This window comes from Berghia stephanieae, chromosome 12 (genome assembly GCF_034508935.2).
Source record: "Berghia stephanieae isolate SIO BIC M18660-M18661 chromosome 12, UCSD_Bste_1.3, whole genome shotgun sequence".
Taxonomy (NCBI): domain Eukaryota; kingdom Metazoa; phylum Mollusca; class Gastropoda; order Nudibranchia; family Aeolidiidae; genus Berghia; species Berghia stephanieae.
Window position 1 is genome coordinate 36,289,800 of NC_088371.1, and position 19,151 is coordinate 36,308,950.

The window sequence follows — 19,151 nt, forward strand, 5'->3', positions numbered from 1 at the left end:
TAATAGTTGACACCAAATTAGCATTGTAGTATGGGGGGTCCCGATAGCTCAGTTGATAGAGCACTCGCTTCACACGTAAAGGGACCGAGATCGATCCCGGGTGCAGTGGAGATTTTTTTTTCTGACCTCCCCCCCCCCCTGTCTACCCAGCAGTGAATGGGTAGCTGAGTCTGTTAGATTTGGCGGAAAGTACTTTGCGATAGACTAGCGTCCTATCCAAAGGATAGCAAGCAATGGTTATTGTCTGTTTCACGTTATAGAAACCGGGGTAAACTCCGGCTCCATTGGCCCAATGGCCCCTGAAGAACTACTTATAGATAGAATGAAATTGACGTCACTCAGGTCTTTGTAATGTCATTTTGCCTTTCGCTTTTATTCCAAATCTTCACTAAACTGTATCCATTAACCAGACTATAAATGTTCATGGTTACGCATAGTATTTGTGTGTGTTGGTCCGTTATACTTCCGGAGGGCAATGTTGTGAGATTCTTAGTCTTAGCCAAGCGCACACCATCTATCTATAGCGACACTGTATTGTGGTCAAAGTACGAACCATAGAAACCGCAACCCGCGCAGCCCAGCCCAGCAAAGCCGATAGCGACAGGAGCGCCGCGCCCTGATTAGCCATTTATTGTGCATGCAGATTCGGCTTAATTAAAAACGTAGGAGTATCTAGGTACAACGATCAATTAACCTTTTTTTCTTTTTACTTACTTACTATTATATATGTTTTATTATTCACTTTTTCGCGCGCGCGCACGCACGCACGCACACACAAACCTACGCAGACATACGCATGCGGAGATGGAGATAGATAGATAGAGAGAGAGGGGGGGAGGAGAGAGAGGGGGAGGAGAGAGAGAGAGAGAGAGAGAGAGAGAGGAAGGAGAGAGAGAGGGGGAAGGAGAGAGAGAGAGAGAGAGAGAGAGAGAGAGAGAGAGAGAGAGAGAGAGAGAGGGAGAGAGAGAGAGAGAAAATTTCCTTACGTCGTAAAAATGTAATCGTCATCATCCTTATCACCATCATCATCGTCGTCGTCGTCGTCGTCTATTAAATTAATATATATTTTGTCCATTCAGAGCCATTAGGCTCATAGAGTCGGAGTTTATCCCGGTGTCTTCTATAGCGTGAAACGGACAATAACAAGCGCATGCTATTCTTTGGATATGACGCTAGTCTATCGCAAAGTACTTTCCGCCAAATCTAACAGACCCAGCTACCCAATCACTACAGGGTGGACAGGAGGGTCAGAAAAAATCTCGACTTCAACAGGGATCGATCTTGGTCCCTTTGCGTGTGAAGCGAGTGCTCTACAAACTGAGCTATTCCCCCCCCCCCCTTTCGTCTGTTAATTTATTTTTCTGAATTATCACATAAATAATGACTTCCTTTTTTTTTTAAATGTTCTTTCAATACAGATAAATACCCGGAAATACCCAAGACTCAATCAAGCTTCAAGCCTTTGCCATCAATCAACAAACCAATTGTCACCTCCAGCCAAATTGACCCTTCCATTCCGTCAACCTATCCCAAACCTAATCCAACCACCCCTGTGTGTAACGCTCTTGTTGTAGAACAACAACAACAACAACAGCTGTAACAACAACAACAACAACAACAGCAACAACAGCTGTAACAACAACAACAACAACAACAACAGCTGTAGCAACAACAACAACAACAACAACAGTTGTAGCAACAACAACAACAACAGCAACAACTGTAGCAACAACAACAACAACAACAACAACAACAGCTGTAGCAACAACAACAACAGCTGTAACAACAACAACAACAACAACAGCTGTAACAATAACAACAACAACAACAGCAACAACTAAAAATATTCCACCACCCCACATTCCGAGTTGACTGTTTATAATATCAACAACTCAGATGAATGGATCATAATATTCATAACAACAGCTCTAACTACTATAACAACAACAACAACAACAACAGTATCATCATCACCACAAACAATCTTAGCAGCAGCAGCAGCAGCAGTTGCATCATCGACTATCACCCTCGCAACCAGAAAGACGGCAGCTATTCATCTTCATCCACATCCGATTTGAATCGTCGTAATATTCACCGTCATCATCGTTACCATCATCATCATCATCATCACCATCGCCGTCACAACAGAGCGACTAACAACAACATCCACAACCCAATGGTGCAGACCGCATCTACCACCATACACGAATTATTAGACCACAGTGTTCTTCACAAAACTCCTTCTAAAATACGGACTTTATCGCACCGCCAGTTCATCAGTATTCATGGTTAAATTGCCCCTTCTGTTAGTCTAAACTCCACCCTGTTTTATCCGTTTCATCTTTATATTATCATAAAAAAAGTTAATAATTTGTCAAATCTTTTCCTCTTACAGTCATCGGTTTTACGTAAACCCAAACTACACCAGTCATCAGTTGTGTGTGTAAACCAAACTACACTACTAGCCTTCAGTTCTTTGTGTAAATTAAACTGCATCAGTCATCAGTTGTGTTGTAAACCAAACTACACTACTAGCCTTCAGTTCTTTGTGTAAATTAAGCTGCATCAGTCATCAGTTGTGTGTGTAAACCAAACTACACTACTAGCCTTCAGTTCTTTGTGTAAATTAAACTGCATCAGTCATCAGTTGTGTGTGTAAACCAAACTACACTACTAGCCTTCAGTTCTTTGTGTAAATTAAACTGCATCAGTCATCAGTTGTGTGTAAACCAAACTACACCAGCACATCAGTCCTACGTAAATCAGACTACACCAGTCATCAAATAAATTGTGTGTGTGTAAACCAAACTACACCAACCATCAGTTTTTTTTTTTAATGTAAATCAAACTACACCAGTTATCAGATGTATGTACATGTGTATGTGTGTAAAACAAGTTACACAAATGAACGATAACTTCATAACTAAATTAATCTGTAAGTTAATTTGTTAAGATCTTAGCCCAAGTTTTCTATCCCACTCCAACACGTTCTAATTCAAGAAAGGGAGGAAATCGTTGAAATTAGTATATGCACAGTGTGTTGGTTTCTTTTATTAAAGTTTCCCAGTGCTTTTATTTCTAATATTATTGTCATTTATTGTGTCCTGGTGTGGATATACATATAACTATAAGCCAATTTGATATAGTGTGTGACTCATATCACGGATAAGACTTGACAAAATTGATATTTCGTTATTATTCTCTTCATATGTATTATATGAGTATAATATAGCATACGGATCTATTCTCATAGACCTTCATCAGTGTTAATTCATTCAACCTCCAGCATATATAGGAGTCTACTATTATATATATATTTTTTTTATTTTGGTAGAATTACACCTGTTGTGTAAACTCAGCCTACGCAGGTATTAGTAGTAGTAGATGTTGGAAAAGGTTGTTTTTTAAAAAGTATCTTCAGATATAGGATATAGATACAGCATCGTCCGGATTGATAATAGTATTCCAACAGAACTTCCTGGATATAGCCGGGAGTAGGAGAAACAAAGAAAAATCATTAAAAAAAAAAAAACGAAACGAAACAAAAAGCAGCAAAAGAATAATATTAAAACAAAGAAGAAAAATAAAACAACAAGAAAATTATAACGTAACAACGAAAAGCAACAGAGTTGGACCAGAAGACGGGAAAGCTCAGCTCGAGAAGAGAGGAGTTGGTTTTGGAAAATCTTATACTATAACTATAAGGCAATTCGAAAGTCGTTTCTGAAAACTCCTTGGATTAAACAAGACGTCAATAACAACGACAACAACAGCTATCTGCCCTCAGAATGGAATTTTAGCTAGTCTACCAGTGTCGAGCTTTATTTTCATCATCCATGGCAAAGCTTAGAAGAGGCTGAACGAATTTGGGTATGGTGCTCTTCTCTTCCTCATCCTTATCATTCCTCCTGCTTTTCATTCCCTTCATCTCTTTCTTTTATTTTTATTTTTTATTATTCTCCCCCTCATCCTCCACATTCACCTCCTTTTCCTAATACATCTCTTTTGTCACAATATATATATATATATATATTATTGTAATATTTACCACGATGTTGGAGTCAGTCTATATCGATGTTTCAGGCCTTTCAGCCATCGTCAGGACTGTGTGTTACATGTAACATATATATCTGTCTCTAGTAGAGAATCCGCAATATTTGCAGAGAAATAAAGGCTATTATGAACGGGCACTCATCTATTTTAATTATTATACTTACTGCTGTATTGTGGGAATTAACATAGATTGAGACAAATATTTTGAGCCATCAACGATAAAAATCGGTCCTTAATAAAGTCAGTAGGAGGTGCACGCAAATTAATCTGGCATAAGCGAAGACTACCTTCTATCTGCAGATATTATTGGACTACTCGATAATTATATCGGGATTTCCAATCATTCATTCCTATATCACTCCTATCTCCTAGGAACAAGACAATATCAACAAGAGAAACAACAACAACAACAACAGCAGTAGCAGAAACTACGATAACTTTACAAGAACAGCAGCAACACCAGCACCAACTGCGACAAGAAGATGGCGCTTCAGTGGCAAAAACTTAGTCCTTCAGAATTCCACCAACTACAGGAATACACATCTTGTATGTATAATTTTTCAATAGCAATTAAAAGAAAATAATAATTTCACTCCTCCGATCGACATCCTTAGAGAGGCTGTTGTCTCCTTGGTATTCATTGTATCCTAGGCATTCATGTTAACCCGTGGGCATCCTAAGAGGCTGTTGTCTCCTTGGTATTCATCGTTTCCTAGGCATTCATGTTAACCCGACCGGCATCCTAAGAGCTGTTGTCTCCTTGGTATTCATTGTTTCCTAGGCATTCATGTTAACCCGATCAGCATCCTTAGAGGCTGTCTCCTTGGTATTCATTGTTTCCTAGGCATTCATGTTAACCCGATCAGCATCCTTAGAGGCTGTCTCCTTGGCATTCATTGTTTCCTAGGCATTCATTGTTTCCTAGGCATTCATGTTAGCCCGATCTGCATCCTTAGAGGCTGTTGTCTCCTTGGTATTCATTGTTTCCTAGGCATTCATGTTAGCCCGATCTGCATCCTTAGAGGCTGTTGTCTCCTTGGTATTCATTGTTTCCTAGGCATTCATGTTCACCCGTGGCATCCTAAGAGGCTGTTGTCTCCTTGGCATTCATTGTTTCCTAGGCATTCATGTTAACCCTTTCCTTACCACCTACAGCAAAATCGTCACATTTATTCTTATGACACAATATACGTTTTTATTATTCAGATTTGTTTTATACATCACAAACTTGGAAAAATGCTTTTTTTAAAAATTAATAAGAACATAAAGTTGTTTTATTGAGAGCTTGTTTGAGTTTTAAAAAATCAATTTTTCTGCTGGGTAAGCCTGCCATTTTGAGAAAATACTGAAAATGATCGGTAAGGTGAGAGTTGAGGAATATAAGTAATCTATCAAACAGATTTCTGATTTCAACATGCTGGGTGGTGTTCCTGACCTCCCATAGTGGGCAGGGAGGTAATTACTGTGTCCTCTTGCCCCCTATATCTGTTTCATGAGTTGCTTTCCTTTTTTGTCTTGGAATGAGCAAAATATAGGTTTGATAATCTTGCCCAAGGAAAAAAAAAGAAAAAAGAAAGTGCCATCAAATGGGGGGTGGAACCTGGATATATATTCCAGGTCACATTGTAATGCCTTGACCACGAGAGTCACCTTGCACTCTTTTTTAAATATGTGACCTACCGTCTCGAAACAGTATTATGTCAGGATGAACCAGGCCTCAAAAAAAAAAAAAGAAAAAAGCGAAATTCTGAAAGCAGATTTGTTCAATTTTAATTTAATTTCCTGGGGAATTTTTTTCTTTTTTCTTTTCTTTTTTTTTTTCTTTTTATTTGAGGGGGGGGGGGGGGGGGTGAGGGGGAGAGGTGTGATTTGAGAGGGCTTAACTTTGAGTTGGTTATAATGTAAGAAATTATCTTTCTTCTCTACCATAACGAAGAGAAATTTAAATCATCTTTATGCTTCCCCCATAACGAATAGAAATTATCTTAAAGTTTTATACAATTTATAAAGATCTTTATAAAATCGTCAGTTAGGACCCCAAAATCCGTAGTTCTGTGAAATTTGGGTAATCAATCGTACTAAAACAGTCATATGTTGTTGTGAACATGATGCTTAAAATTGAATTTTAAGGTTTAATGTAAAAATATTTGATTTAAGATGAATTATGCCTTAATTGAGGAAAGAGAGTTGTGAGAAACTATGCTGCCAGATACTTATTTTATGCCTTTGTATGGCGAGAACAAGTGAGTTTAGAGGAAGGTTTTTTTCTCCAAGGACTCAACTTTGCACAGCCCCAAAGCAAACGTTTAACAAACAAGTGGCAATCCGGGTTCCTTATTACTAGACTGCAAAACTGCATATTATCAAGTTGATTTCTGCATCCTGTATCTGGGTGGGGTTCCTACCTCCCATAGCGGGCAGGGAGGTACTTGCTGTGTCTTTTATCCCCTCTTATCTGTTTTCCAATTGCTTTCTGTCTTTGTCTTGGCATGAGATTGTTTGGTTTTGTCCTGACCTTGGTCAGAGTCCTTTGCTGAGAGGGAAACAGTCGAATGTATAGTTATAGTTTTGGGAGATGATATTTTTTTCCTTGTAAATCATCTCTCTGTTGTTATGCATTGTATTATGTTTAGTTTACACATTATATTATATGATTGGTAAACATTTGAGTGTATTCCTCTTAGTTGGGACCTGTGCTTGTGTCTGGATGAGACTTTTAGTGATCTCAAACTAAGTACTTTGATAGTGTGCTTTTGGAATCTACACCTGTTTCTTTTTTGAACCAATTCCCCTTTGTCTTCCCTTTTCTCGGATGCTTTATTGTAATTCTATAACTTTTTACTATCCCATTTTCTTTCTTTTTACTGGCACTGATATGACCTTTATGTGTTGCAAGCGCCGTAAAACCCTTAAAAACAGCAAACAGCATCCTGTATTGTATTTACCCTCTTTAACCCTCTCCTTACCAACCATAGGAAAATCGTCACATTCGTTACGATGCAACTGACAATTTTCTCATTCTGATTTCTCTTGTACATCACAAAATTTAAAGAAATGCTTTGATTACAGCTATAAATAACAGCTGTGCTGTAGACATCATTTTCCTGAACAATATTCTTTATAGACTGCACATGTGTCTTTTTTTTCTTTGAATAAGAAAAGTATATTTTTGTGTTGGGTGGGTGTGAATTTTTGGGGAAAATTCTAAAAATGGCTGGTAAGGAGAGAGTTAATGTTATATATTTGCATTTTACATTTCCACCCTTTAGATTCAGCCAAGAAGTTGAAAGACGTTTTGGAAGAATTCAACGGAGATGGAATTCTCAGCAAGTACAACCCAGAGGAGGTTCGTGCTGTCATTATATTCAAGTAGTTTTTCAAAGCCATGTCAGTCATTATATTCAAGTAGTTTTTCAAAGCCATGTCATTATATTCAAGTAGTTTTTCAAAGCCATGTCATTATATTCAAGTAGTTTTTCAAAGCCATGTGTGTCATTATATTCAAGTAGTTTTTCAAAGCCATGTCATTATATTCAAGTAGTTTTTCAAAGCCATGTCATTATATTCAAGTAGTTTTCAAAGCCATGTCATTATATTCAAGTAGCTTTTCAAAGCCATGTCATTATATTCAAGTAGTTTTTCAAAGCCATGTCATTATATTCAAGTAGTTTCTCAAAGCCATGTCATTATATTCAAGTAGTTTTTCAAAGCCATGTCATTATATTCAAGTAGTTTTTCAAAGCCATGTCATTATATTCAAGTAGTTTTTCAAAGCCATGTCATTATATTCAAGTAGTTTTTTCAAAGCCATGTCATTATATTCAAGTAGCTTTTCAAAGCCATGTCATTATATTCAAGTAGTTTTTTCAAAGCCAGTCATTATATTCAAGTAGTTTTTCAAAGCCATGTCATTATATTCAAGTATGTTTTTCAAAGCCATGTCATTATATTCGAGTAGTTTTTCAAAGCCATGTCATTATATTCAAGTAGTTTTTCAAAGCCATGTCATTATATTCAAGTAGCTTTTCAAAGCCATGTCATTATATTCAAGTAGTTTTTCAAAGCCATGTCAGTCATTATATTCAAGTAGCTTTTCAAAGCCATGTCATTATATTCAAGTAGCTTTTCAAAGCCATGTCATTATTCAAGTAGTTTTTCAAAGCCATGTCTTAATATTCAAGTAGCTTTTCAAAGCCATGTCATTATATTCAAGTAGTTTTTCAAAGCCATGTCCATTATATTCAAGTAGTTTTTCAAAGCCATGTCATTATATTCAAGTAGTTTTTCAAAGCCATGTCATTATATTCAAGTAGTTTTTCAAAGCCATGTCATTATATTCAAGAGTTTTTCAAAGCACATGTCATTATATTCAAGAGTCTTTTCAAAAGCCATGTCATTATATTCAAGTAGTTTTTCAAAGCCATGTCATTATATTCAAGTAGTTTTTCAAAGCCATGTCATTATATTCAAGTAGTTTTTCAAAGCCATGTCATTATATTCAAGTAGTTTTTCAAAGCCATGTCATTATATTCAAGTAGTTTTTCAAAGCCATGTCATTATATTCAAGTAGTTTTTCAAAGCCATGTCATTATATTCAAGTAGTTTTTCAAAGCCATGTCATTATATTCAGTAGTTAGTTTTTCAAAGCCATGTCATTATTAATATTCAAGTAGTTTTTCAAAGCCATGTCATTATATTCAAGTAGTTTTTCAAAGCCATGTCATTATTTCAAGTAGTTTTTCAAAGCCATGTCATTATATTCAAGTAGTTTTTCAAAGCCATGTCATTATATTCAAGTAGCTTTTCAAAGCCATGTCATTATATTCAAGTAGTTTTTCAAAGCCATGTCATCATATATTCAAGTAGCTTTTTCAAAGCCATGTCATTATATTCAAGTAGCTTTTTCAAAGCCATGTCATTATATTCAAGTAGTTTTTCAAAGCCATGTCATTATATTCAAGTAGCTTTTCAAAGCCATGTCATTATATTCAAGTAGTTTTTCAAAGCCATGTCATTATATTCAAGTAGTTTTTCAAAGCCATGTCATTATATTCAAGTAGTTTTCAAAGCCATGTCATTATATTCAAGCAGTTTTTCAAAGCCATGTCATTATATTCAAGTAGCTTTTCAAAGCCATGTCATTATATTCAAGTAGTTTTTCAAAGCCATGTCATTATATTCAAGTAGTTTTTCAAAGCCATGTCATTATATTCAAGTAGTTTTTCAAAGCCATGTCATTATATTCAAGTAGTTTTTCAAAGCCATGTCATTATATTCAAGTAGTTTTTCAAAGCCATGTCATTATATCAAGTATTTTCAAGCATGTTATATTCAAGTAGTTTTTCAAAGCCATGTCATTATATTCAAGTAGTTTTTCAAAGCCATGTCATTATATTCAAGTAGTTTTTCAAAGCCATGTCATTATATTCGAGTAGTTTTTCAAAGCCATGTCATTATATTCGAGTAGTTTTTTCAAAGCCATGTCATTATATTCAAGTAGTTTTTCAAAGCCATGTCATTATATTCAAGTAGCTTTTCAAAGCCATGTCATTATATTCAAGTAGCTTTTCAAAGCCATGTCAGTCATTATATTCAAGTAGCTTTTCAAAGCCATGTCATTATATTCAAGTAGCTTTTCAAAGCCATGTCATTATATTCAAGTAGTTTTTCAAAGCCATGTCATTATATTCAAGTAGTTTTTCAAAGCCATGTCATTATATTCAAGTAGTTTTTCAAAGCCATGTCATTATATTCAAGTAGTTTTTCAAAGCCATGTCATTATATTCAAGTAGCTTTTCAAAGCCATGTAATTATATTCAAGTAGCTTTTCAAAGCCATGTCATTATATTCAAGTAGTTTTTCAAAGCCATGTCATTATATTCGAGTAGTTTTTCAAAGCCATGTCATTATATTCGAGTAGTTTTTCAAAGCCATGTCATTATATTCAAGTAGTTTTTCAAAGCCATGTCATTATATTCAAGTAGCTTTTCAAAGCCATGTCATTATATTCAAGTAGCTTTTCAAAGCCATGTCAGTATTATATTCAAGTAGCTTTTCAAAGCCATGTAATTATATTCAAGTAGCTTTTTCAAAGCCATGTCATTATATTCAAGTAGTTTTTCAAAGCCATGTCATTATATTCAAGTAGTTTTTCAAAGCCATGTCATTATATTCAAGTAGTTTTTCAAAGCCATGTCATTATATCAAGTAGTTTTTCAAAGCCATGTCATTATATTCAAGTAGCTTTTCAAAGCCATGTAATTATATTCAAGTAGCTTTTCAAAGCCATGTCATTATATTCAAGTAGTTTTTCAAAGCCATGTCATTATATTCAAGTAGTTTTTCAAAGCCATGTCATTATATTCAAGTAGTTTTTTCAAAGCCATGTCATTATATTCGAGTAGTTTTTTCAAAGCCATGTCATTATATTCAAGTAGTTTTTCAAAGCCATGTCATTATATTCAAGTAGTTTTTTCAAAGCCATGTCATTATATTCAAGTAGTTTTTCAAAGCCATGTCATTATATTCAAGTAGTTTTTCAAAGCCATGTCATTATATTCAAGTAGTTTTTCAAAGCCATGTCATTATATTCAAGTAGTTTTTCAAAGCCATTAGATTCATGGAGCCAGAATTCATCCCCATTTATATGAAGTCTATTGCAGTAAAAGTAGCAATTGCTTGTTTGTTTTTAGGACGTGATGCGAGTATATTGCCTGGGTGGGGTTCCTGACCTCCCATAGTGGACAGGGAGGCACTTACTGTGTCTTCTATCCCCCCTTTATCTTCTTTCCAACATGCTTTCTGTCTTTGTCTTGGGATGAAATTACTTGGTTTTGTCCTGGCACTGGCCGGATACCCTAGCTGGGAGGGAAACAGTCAAATGTATAGTTAGTTTATCTACACATTATATATGATTTGTAAACATTTGAGTGTATCCTTCTTAGTGGGGACCTGTGCTCGTCTATGGATGAGACTTCTAGGTGATCTCAAAGTACTTTGATAGTGTGCTCTTGGAATCTACATCTGTTTCCTATTAGTGCTGTCAATATTCAAATAACCTTTCAGAACCATAAAGTCCATAGAGCCAGAATTCCTTCCCATTTCTGGAGCATTTAACTTTTTGGACAGGATGCTGATATATCACAAAGTACTTTCCACTTGTCCAAGCAGTTACTCAATGACTGCTGGCTTGGTGGAATCTGTTTGACCTCCCATGGTTGGCAACAATTGCAGCAACCCAGAGGATGTTACTGCTCATGTCAATATTCAAATAACCTTTCAGAACCATAAGGTCCATGGAGCAAGAATTCCTCCGCCAGTTCTGAAGAGTTTTAACTTTTTGGACAGGATGCGTGTGAATTTTGCAAAGTACTTTTCACTTGTCCAAGCAGACTTAGTTACTCAATCACTGCTGTCTGGGTGGGATCTGTTTGACCTCCTGTGGTCGGTAACAAGTGTAGCAGGTACAACCCAGAGGAGGATAGCGCTGTCAATATTCAAATAACCTTTCAGAACCATAAAGTCCATAGAGCCAGAATTCCTCCCCCCATTTCTGGAGCATTTAACTTTTTGGACAGGATGCGTGTGTATATCACAAAGTACTTTCCACTTGTCCAAGCCAGACTTAGTTACTCAATCAGTGCTGGCTTGGAGGAATCTTTTGACCTCCCATGGTCTGTTTCAATTGCAGCAAATACAACCCAGAGAAGGCCAGTGCTGTCAATATTCAAGAAATCCTTCAGAGCCACGATGGTTACGAGGGCCATGCAGCCAGAATTCCTCCCCATTTCTGAAGTGTTTAATGAACCATGACAGTCGCTTGTCTACTTTTTAGACAGGATGCTAGTACATCAAACTGGGTGGCGTTCCTGACCTCCCATAGCGGGCAGGGGGGTACATAACTGTGTCTTCTATCCCCTTATATTTGTTTTCCAACATGATTTCTGTCTTTGTCTTGGAATGAGATTACTTGGTTTTGTCCTGGCCCTGGCCTGAGTCCTAGCTGGGAGGGAAACAGTCAAATGCATAGTTATTGTTTTGGGAGATTATATTTTTTTTCCTTGTAAATCATCTCTCTGTTATGTATTATTATATTTGTTATTTTGAATGTATAATGTAAGCATTTGAGTGTATTCCTCTTTATTGGATTTTTGTGCTTGTGTCCAGATGAGACTTATAGGTGATCTCAAACTATGTACATTGGTGGTATGCTCTTTGAATCTACATCTGATCCCTATTTGTTCCAAGTGCCCCTATGTCTTACTTTTTCTTGGATGCTTTAATGGTAATTCTAGATTTTTGCTACCATAAGAATTTTCAGATAATATGTTTGATATATTTGTACATCTTGTTCCAAAGATCATGCCACAGTAACTGGTAAACTTTATGTCAGAATACACTTGAAGGCAAAATGACGTTCTCGTGAGGATCTATCCTACCTTCGAGGCTGTAATATAAAGAGCATTTTATTTTATCCTATTATTTCATTATTCAAATGTCAAGGATCAGGCATAAATAACAATATGAAATTGAATGTTAGCTTCAATTTAATATACGAAAACAGATAAAATGGATGTTTCGTTTTTATCTATTTTCGTATATTAAATTGAAGCTTACATTCAATTTCATATTGTTATCTATTTCTTCGAGCTACGAGCAGCAACATTTACAAGGATCAGGCATAATAAACTGGAACTGTAATTCTTTGTTTGTGTATCACATTAATTTCATATTTTTATGATTTCATTATTTTTTCTTTAAAATCTAGATGCTATTGATGACATTCACCAATCTCTTTTTTTTAAAATTCATCCATCTTTTCACTCCATCAGCCCATCGACTACCAAGGCTTCAAGCTGTTCATGGACACCTACCTGGAGGCAGCAATCCCAGAAGACCTGTGCAAGCATCTCTTCCTGTCCTTCATGAAGAAGACGACGACAGCGGCGGCCATGATTTCCAGCAGTGGAGGAGGCAGCGGCAGCGGCGGCGGGGGTAAGGATTATCATCTAAAAAATATGGCTGTAGTTGCTTCTCAAACTGTCTGCGCACCACTCTCCACAGAACTTCATTTTGATGCCAAAACAGGAACCACAGACAAAGACGGAACAGGAAGCGGAGGGGAGACGGGCGCCAACACTAATGCCATGACCACCACCACCACCAGCACCACCAAGCACCATGGGGGCGGCCTGGCGGAGAAGCTTCATGGACTGACGGAGAAACTGCACGGCCTGGGCCATTCCAGATCTGACAGCAACTCCGGCGAGGCCGCTGGAAAACGGAGTAGAGCAGGTATTCAGCTGTTTTATCGAATTGACATGCTATTGTATTTTTGGTCTTCTTAGTTTGTTGGTGATATACAGTCTTCCATCACTTATTTTTTTACCCTCTAAGTTATCCTTGTTTGATAAACTCACCCAGCTCTCCTTGCCCATTGTCAGTCATCAGAGCTTTTCAAAACAAAGTAGAGTCATTGAAAGGCAATAGAATTCATCTCATTTAATAATCTTTTAATTTTGTTATGGAAGATTAAAAAAAAACAAAACAAAACAATATTTTGCAGTTTGCAGTTTTTCAGTCTATTAATAAAAAACCAATCTTGCCACTTGTCTGTTAAAAGTTTGAATGTCATTTTGGGGCTGCGCAAAGTTGAGTCCTGTCCTTGGGGGGAAAAAAAAACCTTCCTCTAAACTCACTTGTTCTCGCCATACAAAGGCATAAATAAGTATCTGGCAGCATAGTTTTCCACAACTCACTTTCCTCAATTAAGGCATAATTCATCTTAAATCAAATATTTTTACGTTAAACCTTAAAATTCAATTTTTTAAGCATCATGTTCACCCCGACATACGACTGTTTTGGATACGATTGGTTACACATTAAATTGGTAATTGGTCATTGAAGGCGATTGGTTATGGAAGAATATATAAATATTGGTTCCAGGAAAGTGCTGTCCTAAAAGTTGGTACAACATTTCCGTGGGGAAATTACTTTCTTAAATTAGATTTACTATTGCAGTTTTCGGACTTAGAATAAATTATGTTAGAAAAATAAGATTATACGGTTGTATCGTTTTTCATAACGGCATTCATCTTTTTCTGCGAGGTATGGTGTTGTCTTGCAATAGATATAAAAGAAAATTCCCTCTTAAGATTATCTGTTGAAAGTCGAAAGGCATCGGTGCACACCAAAATCTCATATTGAGTCAGAGACAGGTGAGTTTAGGAACAGGCTGAGGGAATAGTTTTTTTTTTGTGGTTTATTTTTGAATAGAATTTATAATTAAATAGACAAAAAGAAAAAGTTAGAGAGATTCTGTTTGAGATTTCTTTTGGATTGTTTTTGTTTGGTTTTTTGTTTTTTTTGTGAGGGAGAAGGGGGAAAGTGTTTTGTTTTGTGTTGTATTTTTTGGTTTTCCTGTGGGGGGAAAAGGGGGGGAGGGGGATATTTTTTTGTTTCGTGTGTTGTTTTTGGGGGTTTTTTTTGTTGTTTTTTTTTTTATTATTTTGATTAGGGTGTTTGGATGAGTATGGGAGATGGGGGTGTTTACTCTATACTCTATCTACCGTAGTAAGGGAAACGATTTATCATTTGGATAAGTGATGGAAGTCTGTATACTATGAGGATGTATTGTAGAAAACCACTCTACCATCTGTGTGAAGACATGTGTACATATAAATCTATATTTATATATATGTATACCTCTCATTCTCATCGGCCTGTTTGACTTGACCGTACGTCCGTTGCCCTTTTTTTTTTTCTTTTTTTTTTCCAACTGATCCCATGTTGTTAGCTGAAAATTTTTTTTGTACGTGCACTCCAAAACGCTTTGATCGAAGTCTTAATCCTCCTTAACCTGAACATTGTCTGAATGATGTAGAAGACATTTTTGACTGATCATTTGTCTGAATGATGTAGAAGACATTTTTGACTGATCATTTGTCTGAATGATGAAGAAGACATTTTTGACTGATCATTTGTCTGAATGATGTAGAAGACATTTTTGACTGATCATTTGTCTGAATGATGTAGAAGACATTTTTGACTGATCATTTGTCTGAATGATGTAGAAGACATTTTTGACTGATCATTTGTCTGAATGATGTAGAAGACATTTTTGACTGATCATTTGTCTGAATGATGAAGAAGACATTTTTGACTTATCATTTGTCTGAATGATGTAGAAGACATTTTTGACTGATCATTTGTCTGAATGATGTAGAAGACATTTTTGACTGATCATTTGTCTGAATGATGTAGAAGACATTTTTGACTGATCATTTGTCTGAATGATGTAGAAGACATTTTTGACTGATCATTTGTCTGAATGATGTAGAAGACATTTTTGACTGATCATTTGTCTGAATGATGTAGAAGACATTTTTGACTGATCATTTGTCTGAATGATGTAGAAGACATTTTTGATCTGATCATTTGTCTGAATGATGTAGAAGACATTTTTGATTGATCATTTGTCTGAATGATGTAGAAGACATTTTTGACTGATCATTTGTCTGAATGATGTGGAAGACATTTTTGACTGATCATTTGTCTGAATGATGTAGAAACATTTTTGACTGATCATTTGTCTGAATGATGTAGAGACATTTTTGACTGATCATTTGTCTGAATGATGTAGAAGACATTTTGACTGATCATTTGTCTGAATGATGTAGAAGACATTTTGGACTGATCATTTGTCTGAATGATGTAGAAGACATTTTTGACTGATCATTTGTCTGAATGATGTAGAAGACATTTTGGACTGATCATTTGTCTGAATGATGTAAAAGACATTTTGGACTGATCATTTGTCTGAATGATGTAGAAGACATTTTTGACTGATCATTTGTCTGAATGATGTAGAAGACATTTTTGACTGATCATCGATCACGCACGGTGAGATAAAATGGAGACAAAACTAAAGGAAGTGAATGTTACTCATGAAAAGCAAGTGGGACAATACAATACAAAAATAAACATTGTTTTGGCCTTTGGCCTGCTTCGGTTTACACGAAGGTAGTGATGAGAGAGAGAGAGAGAGAGAGAGAGAGAGAGAGAGAGAGTGAAAAGATTTATAAAAAAACTCCACTCTCTCTCTCTCTCTCTTTTCTCTCTCCCTCTCTCTCTCTCTCTCTCTCTCTCTTTCTCCTCTCTCTCCTTCTCTTTCTCTCTCTCTCTCTCTTTTCTCTCTCTTCTTTCTTTCTCTCTCTCTCTCTCTCTTCCTTCTCTCTCTCTCTCTCTCCTCTCCTCTCTCTCTCTCCTCTCTCCCCCTCTCTCTCTCTCTCTCTTCTTCTCTCTCATCTCTTCTCTCTCCTCTCTCTCTCTCTCTATTACTCCTCTCTCTCACTTCTCATCTCTTCTCCTTCCTCTCTCTCTCATTATTACCTGCATGTAACCTGAAGAAGGCCTAAGACCGAAAAGTTGTTTCCATTGTATCACCCCCTTTTATACGAGTCACATCCACTCCCTTTATTTTTCTCTCCATTTTATCAACTCATTTAGGCACGTCTGGCTTTTGGTTTTGTCTTACCCTCCCAAAAAATACCCAAAAAAAAAAAAGATTGATAATGCCTACCATGCTTGTAGATATTTTACGTAACAATTAAGTACTAAAAACAAAAGGCCTAGCTGATTTTAATGAATTGTCGAACTAAAAATGTTTTTTTTCCCCCATTGTTTTGGAGTGTATTTATGAAATCACGTTGGGTTTTCTCTTTTAAAAATCTTCTCTCGTCTTCATCTTGTAAACCAAATTCTCGTGGAATTGTTAGTGTCATTTCATTTCTTCTTCATCAGTGTCCTCCTTCTCCTACTTATTATATTCTCCTCTTTATCATTTTCTTCAATACGTCCTCCTTCTCCTCTTACGTTTTTTTTTCTTTTTTGAGTGTTATGTTCTTTTTTTTTTCCTTCTTTTGTTTGATTTTCATTGAGTCGGTTATTCTTGCAGTCTTGTGGCTCCATTTCATCTGTTATTCCCGTTTTTAAAAAGTGTTTTTGGTTTACTCTTTTGGTGATGGGTTTCTGGTTTGTTTGTTTGTTTGTTTGTTTGTTTTTTTCTTTTTAAAATCCCACGACACTTTTTTTTTTCAAAATGTTGAATTCTTTTTTTTTTACTGTATTTTAATTCATATATATATATAAAGGGAAGCTCACTCCAGGATTGAAAACCAAAAAATAATAATAGATAAGGGTGGAAAAGTATTGAATTTTTGATGAAAATGAAAGAGATAAGGGTGGAAAAGTATTGAATTTTTGATGAAAATGAAAGAGATAAATAAGGGTGGAAAAGTTTTGAATTTTTGATGAAAATGAAAGAGATAAGGGTGGAAAAGTATTGAATTTTTGATGAAAATGAAAGAGTAACAGAGAAAACTTTTAAAATGTTGGGAGTTTTTGTTCCTCGTAAAATAAATTAAAAAAAAAACAAAAGTAAAAGAAACTTGGAAAATGAAATGTAGAACTGTCCTCTCTTCCAAAGTCCTATGCAGCAGGGACATTTATGTGGCAATGCGAGCCTTATAATAGCAAGAAATGAAGTGAGTAGAAAAGGGCCAGAAGACAATAGAGAATAAAAACTGCGGTGATGGGGTTCGAACCCGAGACCCTACTGTTACAACAAATCTGCCTGGCCTTGAAAGGGACGCTCTGCTAGCGACGCCATCCACCACTCCAAAATACTATTACAAATCTGAAATCCTTCTTTAAATGGTGTTGTTTTTTTGGGGGGTTTATTTTATTTTATTTTTTTTTTTTGAGGGGGGGGGGGGGGTTGTGGTGAAAAGTCTTGACAATGATTTGAATTGTTTCTTTCTTTTCTTATAAATGGCCGCATTCTTCGGTGTATGGTGTATTATTATTACTACTACTACACCAAAAAGCAGCGATTCTGTTCGAAAAAAATAAAACACTGCATTCCATCTTTTTTAGTCTTTTAAGTTCACTAGTTTTTATATGATCTGTTAGAGATCAGGTTATATTATATATATATATATATATATATATATATATATATATATATATATATATATATATATAATGTCTTTATTCAGAGTTGTAGGCCGTTGATGAATTTATTTTTTTCATCAGATTTTCATTATTCCTTGGTGGAGCATATTGGTTGAAAGCTTATGTCTTAAATTTAAAAAAAAATTCCATACCAGTTTTTTAGGTTTTTACAGTCAATATGTATAGTAAGACTAATTATTTTAGTTTTCGTTCTTCACATCTGCGGTAGGGTTTAATGTGGGATAAATCTTTCTCATTCTCTGATGACATGCAACCCTTGTTGTTCATAATGTTATTATTATTAAGAAGATGAATGTGATGGCATGCTCCTTATCACTTTACCAACTTGGATATGATGTCCCATTGATATTATTATTATTATTATTATTATTATTGTTGTTATTATTATTATTATTATTATTATTATTATTATTATTATTATTATTATTATTATTATTATTATTATTATTATTATTATTATTAATATTATTATTATCATCATTTACTATTTTTGCATGCTTGCATGGCACTTCTTGAAATGATTTGGTTTTGTTTTTAATTTCTGTTATCGTCTGCTTTTAAAAGTTGTTTTTTTTTTTTTAAAACTAAGCATTTCTAATGCAGGGTAATATGAGTGATAGAGAGAGAGAGAGAGAGAGAGAGAGAGAGAGAGAAAGAGAGAGAGAGAGAGAAAGAGAGAGAGAGAGAGAGAGAGAGAGATGGATTTGTCTGGGCACTGTTACCTCTTAACCAGCCAATTGCCGTACTCCAGAAAGACCCGTATTTAAAAATTTGGCTAGAAAAACTGGTCCTTCAAATATCGAGTCCTCTGTATGAGAGTTTTTGCCAAGACACGGATTATTTAAATAGATTGATATTTAAAGGACGAGTTATCCAGACACAAATTTTTTAATACGCATGCGCATCTTTCTGAAGCACAACAGTTAGCCGGTTAAGCAATCACGTAACATATTTAGAAAAATAATTTGTTCTCGAGTTTTTCTGATTTTTTTTGTTATGTTTTGTTGAGCAGTTTGTTTTTTTAAAGAAAAAAGACATACAACTTTTGCTTCTTACTTGATTGT

The 19,151-nt window shown here is 35.5% G+C and overlaps 1 protein-coding gene across 4 annotated transcripts in view; it reads left to right on the forward strand.

The window, feature by feature from the left end:
• Positions 1-19,151, forward strand: part of LOC144957881 (diacylglycerol kinase beta-like) — a 156,689-nt gene that overhangs the window by 64,488 nt on the left and 73,050 nt on the right. For 3 of the 4 annotated variants that reach the window (XM_078889395.1, XM_078889396.1, XM_078889397.1), the window contains exons 3-6: positions 1,419-3,870; positions 4,426-4,599; positions 7,323-7,399; positions 12,885-13,047. In XM_078889395.1, the coding sequence (XP_078745521.1) occupies positions 4,536-4,599; positions 7,323-7,399; positions 12,885-13,047 (304 nt within the window). In that variant the 5' untranslated portion in view covers positions 1,419-3,870; positions 4,426-4,535. Of the gene's footprint in view, positions 1-1,418; positions 3,871-4,425; positions 4,600-7,322; positions 7,400-12,884; positions 13,048-13,140; positions 13,348-19,151 lie in introns of all 4 variants that reach the window. The other variant, XM_078889394.1, reaches the window with a different exon arrangement.